Source organism: Rhineura floridana, chromosome 22 (genome assembly GCF_030035675.1).
Source record: "Rhineura floridana isolate rRhiFlo1 chromosome 22, rRhiFlo1.hap2, whole genome shotgun sequence".
NCBI lineage: Eukaryota > Metazoa > Chordata > Lepidosauria > Squamata > Rhineuridae > Rhineura > Rhineura floridana.
Window position 1 is genome coordinate 6,286,184 of NC_084501.1, and position 23,782 is coordinate 6,309,965.

Genomic DNA, 23,782 nt, shown 5'->3' on the forward strand with positions numbered 1-23,782 from the left:
CTTGCTTGTCTTGTTGGAGGACAGAGAGAGGTGTGCATGGAAACCAGGCTACTGTGCAAAGGTAAACTTTACATTGGTTGTTCTGTCCACTTTTACTTTTGGTCCTGCCCACGATGCGGCTCCCAGAAGGTTGCCCAGAATGGAATGTGGCCCTCAAGCTAAAAAGCTGCTCCTGCTCTATGACATTGCTCAGTTTGTACGGGTCCTCAAAAATCTTGCTGCCGCATGCAAGCCCTCGGTTCCTTTCTGCATCTGAGCTGGCCCTGCGCAAAATTGCATGGAAATCCACAGTTCCCACCTGGGATTGGAAACAATATCGCCCCCTAATCATTCAGCTAGTGACTTTAGATTTTGGCTTTAGAGTCTGTTTTTATAGACAGCATCTAGTCCTGAGACCCACAGAGTAATAACAAACACCTGAGCATGCGGCGGGGGCATTTCACCACAACCAAGCAACAGCCCCCAGCACCCCCCCACATCTACAGATTCAGGAAGTGAAGAACCCCAGGATCCAAACTTAGCACCACAGCACTTCAGATCCAAATGCCACAGTGCGCACCTGCCTCTCCAAAGGGGTGAAAAGGAATTCCTACCTGCAGCCGGTGCACAATGTCCCGGATATCGGACGCCTGCCCCTCATCCACACGCATGCAAATGTAGTCCCCTGTCTCATAGTAGAGGTCCAAAGTGCAGGTTTCAGAGAAGGTCCAAGCCAGGATGTCCCGGCATGAACAATTAAAGACCACCCTCTTCTCCCGGGCATCAATGAGGACTAGAAATTCAGCCGAGATGCCCAGCAGGCACCGGAGCTCAGGAGTCTTGCTCTCAGGTCCTCTGCTGCCATCCCGTGCCCACACGCCCCACACCAAAGCCCCCGCGCTGTGCGCCTCTGCCCCCTTGGGCACCTTGGACTTCTCGCGTTTTTTCGCAGCCAACGCTATGAGCGCCAGGCGGGACGAGGAGGCCTCTAATGTGCTAGTGGTGGCGTGGTTGAGGGCCAGGTCACGCAAGTATTCCTGGCGGGTGCGTGTCGCCATGGCGTGGAACTTCCCTGAGCGCTCGGCTGCGTTTTCCGCGTTGATTGCCTTGGCGAGCAGGAAGTCTCGGAAAGCTGGGCCCTTGACGAAGGAGTTCTCCGCCGGGACGAAGGGGCCAAAGGGGGGGATGTCCTTGGTGCAGCTGACAGCCACGCTGGATGGAGCGACCACGGGCAGGAGAAAGAGGAAAGGGAGAAGGTCACTCACTCGCACAGATTGAAAAAAAGCCGTGGAATCCCTTTCCGGACGATTGTTTCATTTCTCTTCCAAACCAACTATTGGGACGTGAGCTAAGGCTGGGGCGTCAACTGCGTCCGTCTCCTGACAAGGTCAGACCTGGTTGCCGTGACGCATTTTATTATTAATGCAAAATGTTTCCAGGCCATCTTTAAGGGTAAAGGTGTACAAAATAAAAACAGCCACCAAAGTGCAAAAAAAAAAAAAGTCACTGGACAGTAACTGAGCCAGAAAGCAGCTGGCCCAAAGCCCACCCCCACACCAAGGTCAATCTGTGAGGGGATTTATTCTTTTAATAGAGAAAACCTAGAAAAACCTTTGTGGCTGCACTTCCGCTTCAGAGGAAACTAAGGGTCAAACAACAGAAGTTTTTTCCCATTCAAAAAATAAATCCCTTAAAAACGTGACTGTGTCGCTGTTTCGCCACAAGGGGGGACATTTCTAAGACAAAGGAGTACAGGAATTTCAAGTCTCAGCCTTCTGAGTTTCCTGTACAAAAATAAAACCTAATGTGTAAAATCCCCTATCAAAATGCAGCACCGCATGCCACGGGTGGTTGGACCTGTGAGGACAGCTTGCAAATTCAAGTTTGCTTGCTCTTGTGAACATTTTTGCAGGCCGTTGCTTCAATGCTCCAGACGAGGGCCTGATTTTCTTATGCTTGTTGCGCCCTGGAAGAATTTACTTTTTGAATCAAGTAAGGATGCAGGAATAAGAGACTGAGAAGAAACTTCAGTGTAATATTTTGGAAATGAATCCAAGTTTCACCACAATCAAGCAACAGCCCCCCCATCTATAAATTCAGGAAGTGAAGAGCCCCAGGACTCAAACTTAGGTCCTAAGTTTGGACCAATCTTTAGCCTACTCAGAGCAGATCCACTGAAATTAATGGGCATGACTAACATACGCCCATTATTTCTAGCGGGTCTACTCTGAGTAGAACATATATAAGAATTTGGGACAAATGGAGAAAATGGTACATGAGATGCCGTTATCCAGAAGACTAGTTAAACTAGATCCTTCCTTCCTTCCTTCCTTGAATGGGATTGGTTCACTGCCAAAAGGGAAGTGTGGTTTGGTGCAGTGGTTAGAAAGTTGGACTGGCACTCAGGCGCAGCACCAGCAGGCAGCCAGGTTGGGCACTGGCTGAGGGCCCCTGTGGCTGAGAGGAGCCCCTGATGCTAGGACTGGGCAGGTGGAACTCCTGCTGTAGGCTAGCATTGGTCATGGAGCTTGAACCCCACAATGTAGAGGTGCGGATTGTGGAGTAGTAGCCACCCTCCCAGCCAACACCCCCCCTCCAGCACTTCCTGCAAACATGCATGCGCACGTTTGCCATCTTGGGTGGTGACAGGTGTATGCGCACAGCACTCTAACATGCTGATGTGGCCAGGTCTGTTTAGGCCCCCGGTGGCAGCGGGAGTGCTGCTACTTTGCCACCGCTTTTGAGCACCCACTGCACTCTGGTGCTGGCCTTGTTGGCACTAGGGGGGCCTGCTTTGAATCCCCCTCATCCATGAAGCTCAGAGGGTGACTTGCCGCCCCCCCCTCAGCTGAACCTACCTCACAAGTTTGTGATGAGGATAAAAGTGCAACTCTGAGCAACTTGGAGGAATGAAAAAAGGACTGAACGAATGACGTGCCTGTCCCTCCACAGCTCAACTCCCACTTCAAAACACAGTTATTTTCGGTCTCATTAGATTTATAAATTAAAAAACTGAAAATGATGGCTACATTTGCACATAATACTAAATCATGGATTGTTTTAACCATGGTTTGTTCAATAAACCATGAACTGTCCCAGAGAAAAACAAGTAACCTTGTGTCTTGTTTTGCAGCTGCTGTTGCCTTGTCCCTTTGTCCCTTAGTGGCCAAACAAACCATGGTTAAGCACAACGGTTAGATTTGGACATAAACACTGAAACATAGTTAAAACAAGCCATGGTTGCTAAACCAACAACAAACTATGGCTTCACATCACGGTTTGTTAGCAGAAAACAAACCATGGTTAGTCAGCTGGGCTCCTGTGTTCCAACAAGCCAGTTAGGCTAAAAAAAACCCATCACTTAGTGTTATGTGCAAACCAGGCCACCGACGAGATCAGGAGTAAGGATGTTCTGACCCATGAGTTAAACTTGGCTCACCAGGGGGTCCAATTTGGCCCTCAAATCTATTTCCCCAAACCACACCCACCTGTCAATCAACTACTGCTGCCCTGGGCTTCTACTGGGAGAAAGGGTGGGATATAAATCTAATAAATTAACTAACTAACATTACTGGGTGATGTCAGCTGATGGGGAGGGGGCAGGGTTCAATCCTGCACTGGCTGCACCCGTTTAACCATCACTCACTGGCTGGTGAGTGGGGGTTATTATTATTATTGTTATTATTATTAGTTAATTGATACCTCGCCTTTTGGCCAAAGGCTTGGCTGCACATGCCATTTCCCCTACTGGGAACTGATGCACGGGGGGATTACATCAAACGATGGGTGCTAGATGGTAAGACCCAGTGCACCCGACAAAGTTGGCCCACAGAGTTGGGGAGATAAAGATGAGGCCCACAGACAAGAGAAGGGAAAGAAGAGTCAGCGGTGGCTGTGAAAGCAGGACTTTAGGGCAGACATTCAAGGCCCAACTCAGCAGAGAGGGAAGGAGCCCCCACCCCTCCTTCACAAGCGCAGCACGGCCGGCTGGCTTCATTTTTAAGAGAGCGAAGTGTTATTACATGGTGCATATAAAAAGCACCCCCCGTACAACCATTACTGCCAATAAGTGGGCCAAGTTCAAGGCGCTGGTTTTGGTGTTCAAAGCCCTAGGCCGCTTGGGACCGGGATACCTGAAAGACCGTCTTACCCCTTATATACCCAGCAGATCGCTGCGCTCTGCCGGTGAGGGCCTCCTGCAGATACCATCTCATTGGGAGGTCTGGTCTGCACATCATAGCAATCGGGCCTTTAATGTGATGGCACCAATCCTTTGGAATTCAGTATTAGACAGGCCCCGTCTCTTGTGTCTTTTCGTCCCCTACTGAAGACCTTCCACTTTCAACGAGGCTTTTATGTAAAGATCTTTCCCAATCTGCGTCTATACTGGTATTGTTTGAAGATGCTTTTAAGATGTTTTGCTTAAGATGCTTTTATTGTATTTTTTCCTTGCTGTTTGCCGTCCAGGGCTCTTTGAGGAGGAAGGGCAGTAAATAAATTGAATAAATAATAATAATAATTAATTCCAGAGTTTAAAACTGCCTGGGGAAATGCACCACTAGGAAGAATGGAGAGGGAGGGAGGTTTCCAAGGCCGGCTCCCAATATGGAAAAATACCCTTGCACTTGGCAGGGAGCCGGCGTAATAGTGGCACCAGGCCTAAAAGATTCACAACCAAATAAAAAGGAACGGTCCTCGAAATCTCTCACCTCCAGCCCATTCAGAAAAACAAGTTCAAAATGGGTGTTACATTCAGGGGGAAGTAAAGGAAGGTCGGGGTGTCTTCACCCCCATTTTTGCCCGGCCCCACCCCTCCTTCTCACCTGTAGACGGTGTCGTCTGTGCAAGATTCATGCGCCCTCACCACAATAAAGACGTGCTGGAAGTGTGAGCGGAATACCTTCGGCGTGAAAGGAAGGGCCCCAGGCTCCTGGAAGACGATGGTCACAATGTCGTTTCCAATGTGCCTCTTCCTCAGAAGCTGCAAACGTGGGACAGAAGGGGGTTACCGGAAAAATGGGGTATGTGTGTGGAGTGTCAGACTGTCAGCTGGAGACTTGGGACAGAGTCTCTGCTCAGACTCTGGATGGCCTAGCAGCATTAGTGGACATGATGTTTTGCCTGATTCCTCTCTAATGGCCCTCACCCCTGACTCAGATAAAAAAATAAAAGATTTTTTGGGGGGGGGAATGTGGCCCTCAACGCCTCTCTATCAGGCCTACAGGCCCAGGCCACACCTTCAGTGGCCCTGCCCCACACCCTCCTCATGTGCTTTTGCCTGGCTGGGAGCATCCTTGAACTGTGACAGTGCCTCCCTTCCGGCCTGGATGGAAAAAAGTATTAGTTCCCCTCTATTCAGCACTGGTTAGGCCTCATCTTGAATACTGCGTCCAGTTCTGGACACCGCAATTTAAGAAGGATGCAGACAAACTGGAACAGGTTCAGAGGAGGGCAACAAGGATGATCAGGGGACTGGAAACAAAGTCCTATGAGGAGAGACTGAAAGAACTGGGCATGTTTAGCCTTGAAAATAGGAGAGGAGATATGACAGCACTCTTCAGGTACATGAAAGGTTGTCACATAGGGGACGGCCGGGATCTCTTCTCGATCGTCCCAGAGTGCAGGACCCGGAATAATGGGCTCAAGTTGCAGGAAGCCAGATTTCGACTGGACATCAGGAAAAACTTCCTAACTGTTAGAGCCATACGACAATGGAACCGATTACCTAAAGAGGCTCTTCTGCCTCTCCGACACTGGAGGCCTCCAAGAGGCAGCTGGACAGGCACCTGTTGGGAATGCTTTGATTTGGATTCCTGCATTGAGCAAGGGATTGGACTCGATGGCCTTATAGGCCCCTTCCAACTCTACTATTCTATGATTCCATGATTCTAAGTGTGTGGGCTGAAACCACCGCCTTTTGCGTGGCTGGGATGCCATCTACTGTAGAAAGGTATGAGTCGCGTCTCCGGGGCGCCACCCACTTGTGCCTCTGGCCCTTCCCACAACTAGCATGTGGCTCCTGGAGGCTTGCCTATGAGACCACACGGCCCTCAGGCTAAAAAAAAAGGTTCCCCACCCCTGATCTCAGCTTAAAAGGCCACGCTCACCTGCTGGCGGTTGTTTGGGGTGTAGGGCAGCATGGTTGAAACGTGGAACATGATCTCGTAGTCCTGATACGTGGTGTAGAGTGAGTGGGTCCCTGTGGAATCATCTGCAAAGAGAAGAGGCAGAGAAAAAGATTAACAACACTTTCAGTATTGCTGCTGCCATCATCCACCCAATTACTGGATTTTTCAATAAGGTCAGACTGTGTAAAGTAGCTTTTCTCTTACTTAAATTAAAATTTAAAAAACAGCCCGTAGGTTATACAGGAGATGGAAGAAAGCTAGAACCTGACAGGAAGGAGGACAGCCCTAGAATTACTTGCCTCTGTCTCTCTCATTGGCTTGGGCTGTGCCTGCCATTGGCTCTGGCTCCACCTACTGTGGGCCTCCTTGCTTTACGCCCTCCCAATCCCAATGGCCACCAGCCACCACTGCCTGTCACCTAGTAAATCAAGTAGGGCCACACTTGCTAGGGAGAGGGTTGCCATCAAGGGCACTGTGCCCAGGATAAACTCTCCCCCCCCCCAAAAAAAGCACTTGTTTGAAACCCTGCACATCTGTGCACATTCAAGAGCAGCGCACAGGTCCATACACAAATGTGCACAACATCAGGAAATGCTAAAATGATACGTATTGATGCCTCTGCGAAATGAAGGCGAGCGGGCATTGCGCTTAACTGCCTTACGAGCAAAGTTTGCATTGAAAAAAAAAATTAAAAAGAGAAAAGGGGAAGGAGCAGGTCATCCAGGGTCTTCCTCAAAAGAGCCCCACGGGGCACCCCTCTAACAACGCCCCTGCAAGACGAAGACACAGTCTAAGCACGTGTCCTTTATACTTACTCCTGTTGTCTAGCTGGGCGCGGTACTTGTCAAAGCCAAGCAGGCGGATGTGCTCTCCGAGTAGGTGCAGGAACTCCTGGAAGGTTGGCCCCGCCTCTTCGTTGTTGTACATGTCCTCCTCGGAGCCCTGCCCCGCCCGGCAGTACAGCACCCCGACTTTCCGCTGGAAGCTCAGCTGTGGGGGAGGGGAGAATCAAGGACGGGCGGATTGGAGGGCAAGGCCAAACCAGATCAACGAGAACCCATCAGAGGCTCTTTGCATGCTTTCATCTTACCAAGTAGCCAACTGGGTTTTGTCTAGTCCAGTATCCCATTTCCACTCGGATTCCTCTTGGGAAGCCACCAATAGGCCACGGAAGCGCCAGCCCTGCCCTGCTGTTCTTCCCGAGCAATTAGTGTTCAGAGTCACCCTGGAGGTATCATATTGCCATCAAACCCAGCTGCCACTGGCCACTCCCTGGTTGGCCTCGCCTGGTTTCCAACCAGGGCTGTGGAGTTGGTACGCCAGACCTTCGACTCCGACTCCTCTATTTTTCTACTGTCCGACTCCGACTCCTTCATAAATGGCAAATGTATATTAACTAGTAATAACACATTTACTGTAGTAAAATGGTAGCACAAGGCATTCCATCACCACCACGTGAATCCAGAGCTTGGAAAAGTAAAAGTTACTTTTTAAAACTACAACTCCCATCAGCCCCAGGGATTGGGCTCGTGGGAGTTGTAGTTCAAAAAAGTAACTTTTCCAAGCTCTGGATTCACGTGGTGGTGATGGAATGCCTTGTGCTACCATTTTACTACAGTAAATGTGTTATTACTAGTTAATATACATTTGCCATTTATGAAGGAGTCGGACTCGGAGTCGGTACATTTCTACCAACTCCGACTCCGACTCCACCCAAAATTGCTCCCGACGCCGACTCCACAGCTCTGTTTCCAACTGTAGAGGTACCTGGAGCAACGATCTTAACATCCAGGCAGATTGATGTGGGACTAGGTGTTGGAAGGGGGGTAAGAGCAACTCCTGTTTGGGTTCTTTTGTTTGTATTCCAGAAGGAAGATAGAGTTAGGGTCCTCCAGCTGGCTAGGATTGCCTACCTTTACCTGTGCTCTTCTCTACCGAACTTCCTTCCGTTGTAAACTGATATGCTCAGGGAAACTTATCTGCCTCTCCTTCCTTTGTCGTCTTCTTCGACTGTCCAAGGAAAGAGTAGACATCTCTGTTTTTGTTCTCTCTCCTGAGCCATGACGGCAAGACCCACGTCTGGGCATTGTGCCTCCAACTTAGAACTAGGTATGCCTTTCTATCGATTATGTATTTCAATAAATAAAGTAGCTTTTCTTATTTTACTAAGTCTTAAGTCTCAGTCATCTAAGTGCAGGGTAAAAGTCTGCTACAACACACACAATGGCACACACGCAGCTCAGACCGCTAAGAATCTCTGCATGTTTCCATGACACTAGGCACTCCTTAAGATACTGGGTCCCAAGCTGTGCAGGGCTTTAAACACCAAAGCCAGCACCTTGAAGTGGGCTTGGAAATGAACTGGTAACCAGTGGAGAATTTTCAAAACCTCCAAGATACCTTCTGAGCAAGCTGTTAAAATCCTGGCAACTTTTATTTTGAAGCAGCTGCAACTTTTGCACTGTGTTTTGAGGGCGCTCACATGTGCAATGCATTTCAGACCTGATTTGTTACCTGTCCCCCCTCCTCTTTTGGCAATAAAACGCAGTTGCAGCACCAGCCTGATCACTGTGGATAAGCTAAGTGCTACTGGGGCTTTTCAGGGCTTATGTGCCTTTAATTAACAGGTTCCTATTTGCAGGTTCTGCCCACTTTATTCCCTCCTGATGACTGCACCAGGGGAATTAGTGATGAATAGCCTCTTTTAATTACCCCACTGCCAGTTACTGTTCCCAGAGCAAGAAGGAGGAGGTTTAAATTACTGGTGCCTCATTGTTTTGCTTCCCCTTTTCATCTTCCTATAGTGAACTCGAACTATTTTGCTGTAGTAACAACAATGTAAGGGAACCAGTAACTGAAGTTAGATGGGAGGGGGGGCTACTAGATAGAGAGGGGGTCTTCTCGGTGGTGACGCCCCAGTTGTGGAATGCCCTCCCGAGACAGCCTCACCCGATGCTTATGTTGCATTCTTTTCAAACATTAAAACATTTTAAATGATTTTCATTCTGTGGTGGTGGCTGTTAACATGTTATAAACTGCTTTCATTTTTTAAACGAAATAGCGGTATACAGATATTTTTTATAAATATTTCTTTATTTCATAAATAAAACCAGATGAAGACATTTTTATTCTCCTAGGTCTTTTAATTTTAATATGTTGTCGATCTCAACATAAACTGCTGCTTTTTAAAAAAAGGCTGGGCTTTTAAAAAAATATTTCTATGCTGGTCTGTTCTGGGGGTTTTGTTAGTAGTATCTATGCTTTACTGTGCTTTTTTAATTTTCAGATTTATATCTGCCCAGAAAGTAATTCATGGATTGCACTGCATTTGTATATTTTATTAATTTTTGTAAACTGCCCAGAGAATATTGGTTGATGGGCAATCTAGACATTGTACAATAAAGTAAATCAATCCAAATCCAAGTAACTTGGGCAATTAAGAGAATGGAGTACAGTAGGGCCCCGCTTTACGGCGCTTTGCAAATGCAGCGGTCTCAATTAGACGCAATTAGACTAAAGCCCCACTCATACGGGCACTTGTTCCGCTTTGACGGTGGTTTTCGGGCATTGCGCGCCATTTCATTCAATGGGTTCCGCTTTACAGCGGGGGTCCGGAACGTAACCCGCCGTATGAGTGGGGCCCTACTGTATTTGCAGAGCTATTCATGCTCCCCACCCCAAAGCCACGATTACCAGTAAGAAATGATACAGGCAGGATCCACAAGCAGGACACTTTCAATTAACACTGCAAAGGACCTTTCTTGGGACTTATGAGTAAGTACTATAGCCAGAGGTGGCTGGCGGCTCCATGTCAGTGGGGCAGTGGAATCCGTTCTGGGTTTTAGTCTGAACTTTCTTGGCCATGGGAAAAGGCACTGCTGATAATACAGTGCTGTATTAATGGCATAGTCTCTGTTTATTCCTGCCCCCGCTTCTCTCTTCCTCTGTAGTCTGTCAAATTTTAAGACAGTAAGCACCTCCGATGCCACACACACAGATCTGCTTTACCAAGGGTGGAGGAACCAGATCTGGCCAGTGGTCCAACTTTGACAGGTGGGCAGGATCACCCACCTGTTGATCACTTGACATCAGGTGCCTGGCAGATGTCAAAGTTGAAAGGTGGTTGCTGTAACTGCTGGTGAGTGGTTCAAGCAACCTCCTTTGAAAACAAGCCTTCAGTGGCAATCGGCTAATTGGCACTGGCAGTCCGTTGATTGTTGGTCACAGGGAACTCCTCTGAAGTCTCTGCAGAGGGAAAATGCTCCTTAAAGTGGAGGATTTTCCTTTCTGCAGAGAAAGCAGTTTGTATTCAAAGCACTGGAGGAATCACTTGGAATCCAACCTGCTTCCCTGGTAAGAAAAAAATCTTCCATTTTTAAATGGCTATTTTTTCCCCTCCAGCACACTGAGTACAAATTGCTTTCTAAGGGAAAAGTCCTCTATTTTTAAAAAATGGAGCATTTTTGCCTCTCTCTCTCTGATTTAAAATGCTGCAGCTTTAGGCAGCAAGTCCAGACATGGTCATATCAGGGGACATTGGGACTGCAAAGGAGAAGCTACCTTTATGGTGAGGATGGGCCTTCTAGATATTGCTGGACTACCACAATTCCCATAATTCCTGGCTATTGGCCATGCTGGCTGGAGATGATGGGAGTCCAACAACATCCAAAGGGCTGCAGGTTCCCCATCCTTGCCTTATAGCTCACTTAATTTTCTTTGGATGGCTGCCTTCTGCTTGTGATTTATTAAATAAAAATTACATCTTTTATTGCTTTTGTGGGTATATTAACTACTTTGTGGGCAGCTGAAGACAGAACGGCGTGGGGCATAGGCAACTTACCCCTTGTTCATCCAACTTGAGTAAGGTCTCTGGTACCTTCGGGGAACTAGAGGCCAAGCGGAGACACTGCAAGTTGAGCTCCGGCATGACGTGTTCCAGCAACTTCTTGGGAGGGATGCCTCGAGGAGCGGCGTGGCGGGCCGAGAGGGGAAGGACATCCTCCAGGATGGATCCCCGCAGAGTCCGGAGCTGGGAGGTGGAGGAAGAGACATAAGGCAAGGACAGCGGTCAAGGGGACTGGAAGAGAATTACGCTGGGAAGACTCCTCCCCTCTAGGGATACGCTAGAAATCTGCCCTATTCAGATTTGGTACGAAATTTTCCATGAATTCGCTTATTCTCTATTGCTGTGGATCAGAGTGTTAAGTAATGATATTCCATGGGTATTTTTTTAATACAGATATTTTTTTTTTAAAAAAATCTGCCTCTACAATATCAATAACGATAATTTTATCAGTATTTCCTTTCACAACAGCGATATTAATATCAATATGTTTTGAGAGGAAAAAGCTGATCAGTAAATACAGCAGATAGTGGACAAAGAATGAACTCGAATTGATACTGGCCTCTTAGGTTGGCAGAATGCTTTTGAACTGGCACCAGCCAACAGATCCCAGCCCTGCTCTGCACCATGGCCACACCACCCAGCGTAGCACAGCGGCACAAAGATGGAGGGAAAGGGGGAGGGAACGGCCTGATTGCAGGCGGGAGAGAACCCATAAAAAGGATCCTCACATCCTTGATACTTTCAGCCATGCACTCACCACTGGTGGGAAGCACACACTGCTGTCTCATGGAGGGAGTGTGTGCCCTCCTGGCCCAGACAACATCCCCTGCTGTGCTAGGTGATCTGGGGTGGGGAGTGCTTCTGGGAGGGGTTGTTCTCCAAGACACAAAAACTACATTATATAAACTATGGGGGCAGTAACTAAGTAGATCTGCTAGGGAAAGGACTTTTGGCTGCGCAAAAGAATTTCGCCACCCTTTGTGGCCCCCTAAATCTGTTCTGGGTTTCCCCCCAAACATCTGGAGCAGATTCGAGGATAGGCCAGGGAGAACAGAGGGAGGGGACGTTCCATTGCACAAGCAGAATTTTTTGCGCTACCGCAAATGTGGGCAAACCTTTGGCCCTTCAGATGTTGACAGAATCGTAGAGCTGGAAGGGGCCTATAACACCATCCAGTCTGACCACCTGGTCAGAGCAGGAATCCAACTTAAAGCTACCCGACAGGTGGCTGTCCAGCTGCCTCTTGAATGCCTCCAGTGTTGGAGAGCTCACCACATCCCTGGGTCATGGGTTCCACTGTTCTACTTGTTGAACCACAGCTCCCATCTTCCCTGGTCCATCTCCACGGTTGCTGGGGTCACAGAATCATCGAATCGTAGAGTTGGAAGGGGCCTATAAGGCCATCGAGTCCAACCCCCTGCTCAATGCAGGAATCCAAATCAAAGCATTCCTCGATGGGGAGCTGTAGCGCAGCAACATCAGGAGGGCGAAAGGTTCCCCCCCCCCGTGCTAGCGGATCCATTTAGTTGGATACTGCCCTATAACTTTATGAATGGGTGACTGAGGGTTTTTCCCCCTCCTCCCTTCCCAGCCCATTTTCTTCACGTGTTGCACCGTTTAGATTGTAAGCCTAAGGGCAGAGACAGTCTTCCTGCCGATTTTGGTAAGCCACTCTAGCAAATATTTTTGGATAAAGCGCACAGCATAAACGCCCCCAAAACAAGCAAAACACACAGGTAGCCATGGCAGCAAACTGTGGGAACCCACCTGACTTGTGCGCATTATAAGACGGTAGTTGTACTGAGGGCCAGCGCTGCCCTCCTTCTCCTCACGCCGCAGAGACACAGCCACGGAGCCCAGCTTATCGTCCACCCCAAAGAAATTCTGGTGCTCTGTGGGGAGAGAAGGAAGGAGCCTGCTTTAACAACAGATTGGATCCCCCCCTGCCCCGCAAAACCAACCAACTCCCCTGAAAAAGTGAAACGTTGCAGCAAAGGTGGCCAGCTAAAGATGCACAGTTACCCCACTTTTGCCCCTCGGCTGCCCCGAAAACCATGGGTGGTCAGAAGGTCCCTCAAGATCTAGTGGAAGATCTCTGGCTGATTTGCAGAACATCAGCACAGTTTTCCAATTCCCAATCGTTTAACAATAGCAAGAGCAAAAACAACTTATATACCCAGTCGATTGCTGCGCTCTGCAGGTGAAGGCCTCCTGCAGATACAGTCTCATCAGGAAATCCATTACGTACAACATAGGAAGCAGACCTTTAGTGTAGTGGCACCTACCCTTTGGAATTCCCTCCCCTTAAATATTAGACAGGTGCTATCTCTGTTATCTTTTTGGCACCTGCTGAAGATTTTCCTCTTTCAACAAGCCTTTTAAGTAGAGACCTTATTCCGGTCTACATCTGTGTTGGAATTGCTTTTAAGATCTTTTTAAAGTGTGATAGCACTCTTCAAGTACATGAAAGGTTGCCACATGACAGAGGAGGGTCAGGATCTCTTCCGATCGTCCCAGAGTGCAGGACACGGAATAATGGGCTCAAGTTGCAGGAAGCCAGATTTCAACTGAACATCAGGAAAAACGTCCTAACTGATAGAGCCATACGACAATGGAACCTATGACCTAGAGAGGTAGTGGGCTCTCCGACACTGGAGGCATTCAAGAGGCAGCTGGACCGCCATCTGTCGGGAATGCTTTGATTTGGATTCCTGCATTGAGCAGGGGACTTGATGGCCTTATAGGCCCCTTCCAACCCTACTATTCTATGATTCTATTTTTTTTAAAGATGTTTTTAATATGTTGTAAAAGATGTTTTGTTTTAATATATTTTAATATCTGTTTTTATGATGTTGTATAGTGTTTTAATGTTTTTGTTTGCCTTCCTGGGCTCCTACCGGAAGGAAGGGTGAATTATAAATTTTATTAATAACAACAACAACAACCCACCCCCTGAAACAAGGCTGCTGGGATGAAGAAAGCTAGCCAGGAGTGTACTTTTGGATGAAAGGACTATGAGCTCAGTTTTCTAGTATGAAAAAATACAATCCTGGGTTTGGAATGTCCTCAGACACACCCTCTTCTTTAATGCCTACCGCTGCCTGACCGCGATAATGGACTGGATGACAGCTAATAAACTGAAACTCAATCCAGACAAGACTGAAACACTGTTGGTGAGCTCTTTCCCTGCCCGGATGGTGGATGTTCATCCTGTTCTAGATGGGGTTACACTCCCCTTGAAAGAACAGGTTCGTAGTTTGGGGGTCCTTTTTGACCCTTCCTTGTTGCTTGAGGCTCAAGTGGCCTCGGTGGCTCGGAATGCATTTTACCATCTTCATTTAGTAGCCCAACTACGCCCCTATCTGGACAGTGACGATCTCGCTTCAGTTGTTCACGCCCTGGTAACTTCTAGACTGGATTACTGTAATGCGCTCTACGTAGGGCTGCCCTTGAAGACAGTTCGGAAACTTCAGCTGGTGCAAAACACGGCAGCCAGGCTATTGACGAGGACCAATCGGTCTGCGCATATAACACCTGTCCTGGCTCGCTTGCACTGGCTACCTATTTGTTTCCGAGCCAGATTCAAGGTGCTGGTTTTGACCTATAAAGCCTTACACGGTGTGGGACCACAGTACCTTGTGGAACGCCTCTCCCGCTATGAACCTACCCGTTCACTTCGTTCAGTATCTAAGGCCCTCCTCCGGGTACCATCTCACCAGGATGCCCGGAGGATTGTTACCAGATCTAGGGCCTTTTCTGTAGTGGCCCCCGAATTGTGGAACAGCTTACCTGAAGAGATACGCCTGGCGCCTACGGTGCTTTCTTTTAGGCGCCAGGTTAAGACCTGGCTGTACTCCCAGGCTTTTTAATGTTTTTAATGTTAATGTTTATGTCTACGCTTTATTTTAATATTGTTGTTGATATATGTGATTGATTTTATTATAATATTGTATTTTTAATCTGTTTTGTACACCGCCCAGAGAGCTACTAGCTATGGGCGGTCTAAAAATGAAACAAATAAATAAAAATAAATAAATAAATAAATGCCAACTACATAATTCTAACTGTAATCTTTTCCACCTGGCTCTGACTGGTAGATCTTGGGGTTCTAGTAGATCCAAGAGAGTTGGAGTCTGTCCATCCTTGCTGTAAGCCAGCCTTTGCCAACCTGGTGCACCCCCCCCACGCTTTGGATTTCAACTCCCATCAGCACCAGGCTGGCAAAAGCTGTTGGGCACATGGCAGAGTGGGGTATGAAAGCACAAACAATTATGTCTTCTGATGGACTCTAATTTGCACTCAAGTATAACTCCTATTCACTACTGGGGTCACCAAATCCCAGGAAGGACTGGAAAGTTAAAATCTACCTTAACAAAAAACCACAATGCTCAAAAAGGAGTTAAGGTGCACATATAACACAAATATCAAGTATAATAAACAGTTAATGCACATATATTATAGAACCAACTTAAAATCACTACTAAAATTTTGCATGAAGTATTGAATCAATGCTCATATGAAATACAAAACAACAGAATACAACCATAAAATTCTGCAGATTGTAATAATTGATTTATGTTGGTTCTACATGTGCATAAACAAGACCCTCCGTGGCGCAGAGTGGTAAGCGGCGGTAACGCAGCCGAAGCTCTGCTCACGGCCGGAGTTCGATTCCAACGGAAGGAGGAAGTCGAATCTCTGGTAAAAGGGGTCGAGGTCCACTCTGCCTTCCATCCATCCTTGGTCGGTAAAGTGAGTACCCGGCATATGCTGGGGGGTAAAGAAAGGCCGGGGAAGGAACTGGCAATCCCACCCCATATATACGGCCTGCCTAGTAAATGTCGCAAGACGTCACCCTAAAAGTCAGAAACGACTCGCACTACAAGTGCGGGGACACCTTTACCTTTATATGTGCATAATATATGTGCATTAAATGTTTTTTATACTTTATTTTGTGTTTTACATGTGCACCTTAACTTCTTTTTGAGCACCAAATCCCCCGAACATGCCTGTGAAATGCTTCCGCCTTTGGGGACAGCCACTAAGTTCCCAAAATTTCCCATCTTCCAGATGCCTTCACCGACACTGCAATCCTCTCAGTTTCAGAGTTAGCAGAGCAACTACACCAGCCATTGTCAATTAAAAAAAAGATACAGAAATGGATTTCAACGTGCCTCAGAGCTGCTCAATTAATTCTAATGCACAGGGTTGATGTTGGAATGCTTCTAAATGGGACTGAACGGTTAGCATCAATGGCTTCTTCAATAAAGCTATCCATCATGCCAGAAGGAAGCAAGGAGAGAGAAAATAATGATCCTGGAACGGGAACGGGCATTCCACCAAGGATCTCTACATTCAACATTAAAAGGACCCCATGCGATCTCCTTGGAAGGCCACAGCAAGTGGCAAACCATTTCCCCCAGTGCCCACAACAAGCCTGGCACTGGGCCAGGTGGGTGGGGCACTGGCTAAGGCCCCACCAGTTCAGAGAGACCCCTCACTGGCCCCAATCCAACTTATGGATGTTGCTATAATATCAAATATTATTTGCTTTTACATAAATATTACTTTTTATTTTTGAAAAATGGAAGTGTGCAATGAGATTGGAGACACCCAAGCCAAGGGTTAACTTCAGAAGTGTGGGCGTGGGGTATCCATCCAATGAGGAAGAAATGGCACTCATCATCCTTTCAAAAGTTCAAAATGTTGCATGGGCTTTCTCTGGCAATACGGGGTTGCCACACTGGTCGAGATTTGTTTTACTTTAAAGGGAGGGGGCCAAGAGGGAGAAGGAAAGCAAGGGGACAAAGGGCCCAGTCTGTGCTCAAGGCCCCCCAGAAACTTGGAGCCATCCTGCCCGCAACCCAGGACCATCGCTGAGCCCTTTGCTCCCCTTCACAAGAGCGTAAGAACCTTGCTAGATCAAGCCAGTGGCCCATTTAGGCCAGCATCCAGCTCTCACAGTGGCCAGCCAGACACCCCAATGGGAAGCCCGCAAGCAGGACCTGAACGCAGAGGGCTCTCTGCATTTCTGATTTCCAACAAACGGTATCCAGAGGTATCCTGCCTCTGACCATGGAGGGAGAGCACAGCCATCATGGCTAGTAGCCGCTGATGGCCTTATCCTCCAGGAATGGGTCTAATCTCTCCCTTTTAAAGGCATCCAAGCTGATGGCCATCACTGCCTTTGGTGGGAGTGAATTCCATTGTTTTAACTACTCCCTGCATGAAGAAAGACTTCATGAAGTCTGCCCTAAATCGACGACCCCGAATTCTAGTATTAAGTCCCCACTATCCTATCTCTCCTTGCTCACTTGTTTTTCCGCTTCCTCCTTGCTTGGGCAACCCGAGTCGAATCCCCCGGTCTGTCCAGCACCCCCTCTCCTCTGACCCCCCCCAGCTCCATCTCATACACCCCACAGCCGCTCACCTTTGCCATAGAAATGCTTCCGATAGTAGCAGGCTCCGAGGTCAGCGTATTCGATGGCGTGGCCAGCCCGGCTGGTCCTCTGCCCGTAGCTTTCCCGGGGCTCCTCCAGCACTGAGACTGCCATGTTGGGACAGTGAAACCCCGCCAGGGACCCCCGGTGTTGGCCAAGTCCACACTCAGCCTCGCCCCCTGCTTCCACGCGGAAATTGGGGCAGCTGAGCACCAGCAGCCTGTCCTTGTCTTCGCCCACCTCCAGTTCAAAGGCGGGCATCAGGTCCACCTGGCTGCGCTCCGAGGCAGCCGATGCCCCGGACGCCCCCGTGGTGACGTTGCCCGGCTTCTCGGGCTCTCGGGGGACCTCGCCTGGCTCAAAGAGGATGCTCTGGACGTCGTAGTGGGCCAGGTGGCGACCCCAGACCGTTGTGGGCACGTCAGGGGGTTCAGGGTGGGAGCCACCCCCATCTCCAGCCAGCGCACCATCCGCCTCTGTCTCCCAGACTTCGTTGGCTGCCAGTCCCAGAAGAAGCAGAGGGTCGCGGAAGCGCCGTGCGGTGGGGCTGCCAGCCCGTGGCTCCTCGTGGCTGTGTGCCCGGGCCCGAGGAGGCGCGGGGCACTTGGTGAATGTGTTGGGGCTGCTGCTGTTGCGATGAAGACCAGCTCCGGCAGCGGGTGCAGAGGGCAAGGGAGAGCTGGGGGTGGCGGCCAGCTCTCCTTCGCTGAGCGTCACGTCACTATTGCTACGATGCATGAGATAGCTGCGCCTCGGGGACCTGAGTGGTGGGCCGCACTGCCCCGCCAGTGGGCCCTCACCCACCTGGGGCTTGGGTGCCCGGAAGGTGTCAAAAGAGAGGGAGGCGAGAGGCGGGCGGTTTGAGTGGCGTCGGATCTTCCGGATGAAGAGGTCGTCTGACTGCATCGCCTCCAGGCGCCCACGGACCTCTCACATCGCACCAGCCCAGCCACCCAAAGGACCACGGCAGGAATCCGGATCCTACCCAATTGGAGGAAAAGAGCCCCGCCTCCGGGGCTTTCCAGCAAATCAAGCCGTCAGCACAGAATGACCTGCAGTCTCTTTGGTGGGAGAGGTCGGTGCCCCACCCATGAGGAGGGGCTTCCAACCCCCTTTAAATAGCAGCTAGTCCTGCTGGGCAGATTCAAGCGGAGTCTTCAGTACCGCAGCACGCCGGCAGGCACATCCATGCAAAAGTGATGGGCGGTCAGCACGCACCAGCCAGACAGCTGGGGGCACCAGAGGTCACGCAGAAGGAGCAAAGCTGTCTAGCCATTTCGAAGGCAGTTTTCTGCAATGGAAAAAGAAAACAGGGAGGAAGAGAGGGGGTGAAGAAGATCTGTTTGGAGCCAAACTTGGAGGGTTTACAGAGGTGGAATTCAAGTCTGCCGTGAAATGCAGCCTTGCCAGATTTCCTCAAGTGGAGCACAAGCATTATGTGGTCACAGCTCTACTGGAGAGGGGGGCAGGTGGAAGCTGTGCATATATGCACCTGGAGAAGACTGAGGGGAGATATGAAAGCCCTCTTCAAGCACATGAAAGGTTGTCACATAGAGGAGGGCCGGGATCTCTTCTCGATCGTCTCAGAGTGCAGGACACGGAATAACAGGCTCAAGCCGCAGGAAGCCAGATTTCGACTGGACATCAGGAAAAACTTCCTAACTGTTAGAGCCATACAACAATGGAACCAATGACCTAAGAAGGTGGTGGGCTCTCCAACGCTGGAGGCATTCAAGAGGCAGCTGGTCAGCCACCTGTAGGGAATGCTTTGATTTGGATTCCTGCACTGAGCAGGGGGTTGGACTGGATGGCCTTATAGGCCCCTTCCAACTGTACTATTCTATGATTCTATGTCATAGGAACCTCGGAAGTCGCCTCAGACTGAGTCAGACCACGGGTCCATCTAGCTCAGTATTGCCTACACTGACTGGGAGCAACTCTGCAGGATTTCAGGCAAGGAGTCCTTCCCAGCCCTCCCTGCAGATGCCCTTGGGGATTGAACCTGGGGCCATCTGCACGTAAGGCAGGCGCTCTGCTGCTGAGCCCCGGGCCTAGTAAACAGTGCACATGTTTGTATTGCCAATGGGACCGCAGGGAGCTGCTCTGGATGGGGACAGGTGCTCTGTCTGGTCTCCTCTGACTGGCAGCAGCTTCCTACGGTCTGTGGCAATACAAGGCATTTCCCAGCACCGGCTACCTGAGCCTTTTAACTGGTGATGCCGGGGACTGAGCCTGGGACCTTCATCAGGGAGAGCAGGGGCTCTACCCACTGAGCTATGGGTCTTTCCCAGGGAACACAGGAAAGCGCCTCATGCCGGAACAGACTATTTTGTCGCTCAGCCCAGTACTGCCCACTCTGACTGGCAGCTGCTCTCCAGGGTCTCAGGCTGAAACAGGCCAGATCCTGTTAAACTGGGGAGGCCACTGGGGCCTGAACCTGAGGCCTTCCACGTGCAAGGCAGGGGGGTCTGCCACTGAGCGACGTCCTTCTTTCTCCCGTCAGTTGCACCAAGGCCGGGTTTTTTAAAGGAACAAACAGAAAACGCCATTCACAAACACGTCCTTGCTTGCCGTTCCCCACTCCACCAGCCCCTGGTTTGAACACGGCACATGCTCCTCACCCCCCGAGAAGAAGGGGGTCATGTGCATCTTTGGGGGTGGGGAGCGTTCTCAAGGACCTGTCTCTTTCTCCTTTGACTGAGGGTGGGAAGAAGCCAGACCGGGAACCCAAGCCAGGAATTTAATTCAAATGCCATCTTCATTCTTGACTCTTTTTGGGGATGGTCTGGAACAGAGTGAAAGAACTGAAGATCACTGGGAGGAAGAGAGCTCCCAGTATCCATGTGCTCCAAAGGTCGGCTGCCCCCAGAACCTAGTCTAAATGTCCTGGGCCAGCTACAGAAATCTCAAGTAAAAAAGAGAGAGTGCCCCAAGCACATGCAGAGTGCATTTTCCGACCACCGTGCACAAATAAACCCTACTTGGGACACTGTTAGGGGGTGCCCAGGGAGTCTTTCACACTGGCCCCAAGATCTACTGCTCTTTCCCCCTATCATTAAACATTTTTGGAAAAAACGTTCTTTACAGGGTGGCTGGGTGCAATGCAAAGCACTGTTCCAATGGGACCCTCACCCGCCATCTTAGTTTGCAGAGGGACCAGTCCACATGCAGAGTGATGGACCCAGAAAATCCTGTTGAGACCTCATCGCTTAGGGTAAACTCAGGCAGCAACAGCTGCAAAGTCATCACCCCCCCCAAAAAAATCAGCACAAATTTTCACCTGAATGTAACTTAGCATATGATTTTTATGCAAATTTGTGACACAGACCTGTGCCCCCCCCCCAGTCTTTCAAGTATTAGCAATGCCTCTGCACCCTACTGGCCATAACATCTGGGATTCCTGGGGAGGGGAGGGGCTTTATTTAAGGCAGGAGGTGGCTTCAAGTTGGCCTCCCCTCCATCTAACCTCTCCACAGCTGCCAAAATAAAGCAGCTGGATCCAGGATCTCTTCTCGATCGTCCCAGAGTGCAGGACATGGAACAATGGGCTTAAGTTGCAGGAAGCCAGATTTCGGCTGAACATCAGGAAAAACTTCCTCTTAGAGCAGTACGACAATGGAACCAATGACCTAAGGAGGTGGTGGGCTCTCCATCATTGGAGGCCTTCAAGAGGCATCTGTCAGGTATGCTTTAAGTCGGATCCCTGCAGGGGGTTGGACTTGATGGCCTTATAAGCCTCTTCCAACTCTATGATTCTATGAGCTCCCTCTGCACAGAATTCATTTTCACAGCCCAGCCTCAAAAAGAGCCCTTCACTCTGCACGCATCCAGAAACACTCTTGCTTTACCACCCCATCCCCCACACTTTGTTAAGCCCCAGCTTGAAGACAAAAACGGCTCCGTTCACACACCCCATGGGAGAAAATCCCTGCCGATGCCAAGAGCCGATTAGCCTAGTTGTTCAACAAAGCATTATCTCCACCTGCCCCCCAGGCCTGTCATTCCCAATCGCTATAAGAGGAACTGGCACTCAGTTGCCCTCCCCTTGCACAGATGACGCGGGCCAGCAAGGTCCCCCCACACCCAGCCACAGACCTCTTCCTGGGAGGGGAGGGGGAAGATTTGGTGGGAGAAAATGGGAGGCTTCCTCCAAAATCCACCCATGGAAGGAGGGCAGGTACAGTGGAGAGTCTGTAACTGACAAGGATCCTGACTTCTAATGCTGGATTAGCAAACCTGGAACAACTAACGTGCCTAAGAATCATAGAATGGTAGAGTTGGAAGGGGCCTATAAGGCCATTGAGTCCAACCCCCTGCTCAATGCAGGAATCCAAATCAAAGCATTCCTGACAGGTGGTTGTCCAGCTGCCTCTTGAAGGCCTCCAGGGTTGAGAGCCCACCACTCTCTAGGTCATTGGTTCCATAGTTGTACTTCTCTAACAGAAAGATTTTCCTGATGTCCAGTCGAAATCTGGCTTCCTGAAACTTGAGCCCATTATTCCGTGTCCTGCACTCTGGGACAATCGAGAAGAAATCCTGGTCCTCCTCTATGTGACAACCTTTCATGCACTTGAAGAGTGCTATCGTATCTCCCCTCAGTCTTCTCTTCTCCAGGCTAAACATGCCCAGTCCTTTCAGTCTCTCCCCATAGGGCTTTGTTTCCAGTCCCCTGGTCATGCTCGTTGCCCTCCTCTGAACCTGTCTGCATCCTTCTCAAAGTGCGGTGTACAGAACTGGACGCAGCTCTCGAGATGAGGCCTAAACAGGGCCAAATAGAGGAGAATTAATACTTCATGTGATTTGGAAACTATCCTTCTGTTAATGCAGCCTGAAATAGCATTTGCCTTTTTTGCAGCCTTGGGTTCGACAGAGTAAGGCTGGAAGTAGCTCAGATGCCATTCCCTGGCCTTCAAAGAAAAACCCCCGAATCCCAGCATGGACCAACCTGAATCACTTTCTCAGCGCCTTATAGGGGCTTAGAAGCTGCCTTAGACCAGCACAGGCTCTTTCTCCATCTAGCTCAGTATTGTCTGCTCTGACTGGCAGCGGCTCTATAGGCACAGGAAGCTCTTTCCCATGACCCGGCCCTTCTTTAACCAGAGATCGAGTCTGGGACCTTCAGCATACAAAGCAGATGCTCCGTTGCTGAGCCACAGCCCCTCTCCTTGGGAATGCAGTTCAGAATATTTCTCCCGCTAGGCCAGTATTGTATACTCTGACTGGCAGCGGCTCTCCATGGACTGAGGTAGAGAAGAGCCTCTCTCATCACTCGAACCTGAAGTGGAGACCCTGGGGCTGATCGTGGGTGCCACAAAGCAGTTGTTGAGCTATGCACGGTCCCTGATGCAGGCTGCAAGGAAAGAAGAACACTGCCAGCCTTGCTCCTGCCATTATTTTTACACGATCCCTAACCCTGCTTAAGTAGCTTCCCTTCATCCCAAGAAAAGCCCTGCACTGATAGGAAGTGGGGCCTGGGGAGGAATCGCGTCCCCCCTCGCTCCCAGCTGCAAGGACAAAGTCACGCTGCGGTGACATGACAGGAGCGCTGAGTGAGCCGCCCGGGGCCTGGAGGCACACGCCACTGTACACAGCAGGAAGTGCACGATCAGACCACTGCGAGCGCTCAAAGCGCAGGCACACACGGCTTCTTGTCACCAAGGCACAAGCAGGAAGAGGAGAAACTTGGCTGGCTGACAGAGAAAGAGAGAAGCAGCGTTCACCTTGGGACAAACACTTCATTTGGCAGCACGCAGCCAAGTTAAAGAGTTTTTTCCAGGCACGGAAACAAGCGGGTCACACAACCCATTCCGGGCAGGTTCAAGACAGCTGTGCTTTCAGCCCTTGCACTTACAGTAGCGCCAAACTCTGTCCTGCTGCTACTCTCCTCCAGGCAGCATGTTTTTTGCACATCGTCTCCCTCTCCTCCTTCCCCCCCCCCGCATCCCTTCACACCCTTTCTCTCTCTGTACACACAAACAAACTGTTACAGAGGCATGTGTTCACACCACACCGTGCCTGGGTGGCGCTGCTCACTTCAAGGTGCAAGGTGCGATCTAGCGGTTAGAAAGTGTTAGACAAGGACTGGGCAGACCCAGATTCAAATCCCTACTCGAGCATGAGGTCCGCTGGGCGACCTTGGGGAAGTCACTCTCCATCTAACCCTATCCTACCTCATGGGGTTGTTGCAATGGTAAAGTCGGGACTGGGGGAACAGCTGCCGTGTACCACCCCGGGCAACAACAGCAAGGGAGGGGGGTTGTCAGCAATTAGAGAGTCAGTGTAGTGTAGTGGTTAGAGTGTCTGACTAGGACCTGGGAGACCAGGGTTCAAATCCCCTCTTCGCCATGAAGCTCACTGGGTGACCTTGGGTCACTGTCATTGCCTCTCAG

At 49.8% G+C, this 23,782-nt stretch overlaps 1 protein-coding gene across 4 annotated transcripts in view; it reads right to left on the minus strand.

The window, feature by feature from the left end:
* Window positions 1–23,782, minus strand: part of SIPA1 (signal-induced proliferation-associated 1) — a 58,989-nt gene that overhangs the window by 22,367 nt on the left and 12,840 nt on the right. For all 4 annotated transcript variants that reach the window (XM_061606654.1, XM_061606655.1, XM_061606653.1 and 1 more), the window contains exons 2-8: window positions 17,384–18,684; window positions 12,721–12,845; window positions 10,948–11,136; window positions 6,923–7,097; window positions 6,087–6,190; window positions 4,803–4,960; window positions 594–1,191 (exon numbers count right to left, since the gene is read on the minus strand). In XM_061606654.1, coding sequence (XP_061462638.1) covers window positions 594–1,191; window positions 4,803–4,960; window positions 6,087–6,190; window positions 6,923–7,097; window positions 10,948–11,136; window positions 12,721–12,845; window positions 17,384–18,299 — 2,265 coding nt within the window. In that variant the 5' untranslated portion in view covers window positions 18,300–18,684. The remainder of the gene's footprint in view (window positions 1–593; window positions 1,192–4,802; window positions 4,961–6,086; window positions 6,191–6,922; window positions 7,098–10,947; window positions 11,137–12,720; window positions 12,846–17,383; window positions 18,685–23,782) is intronic.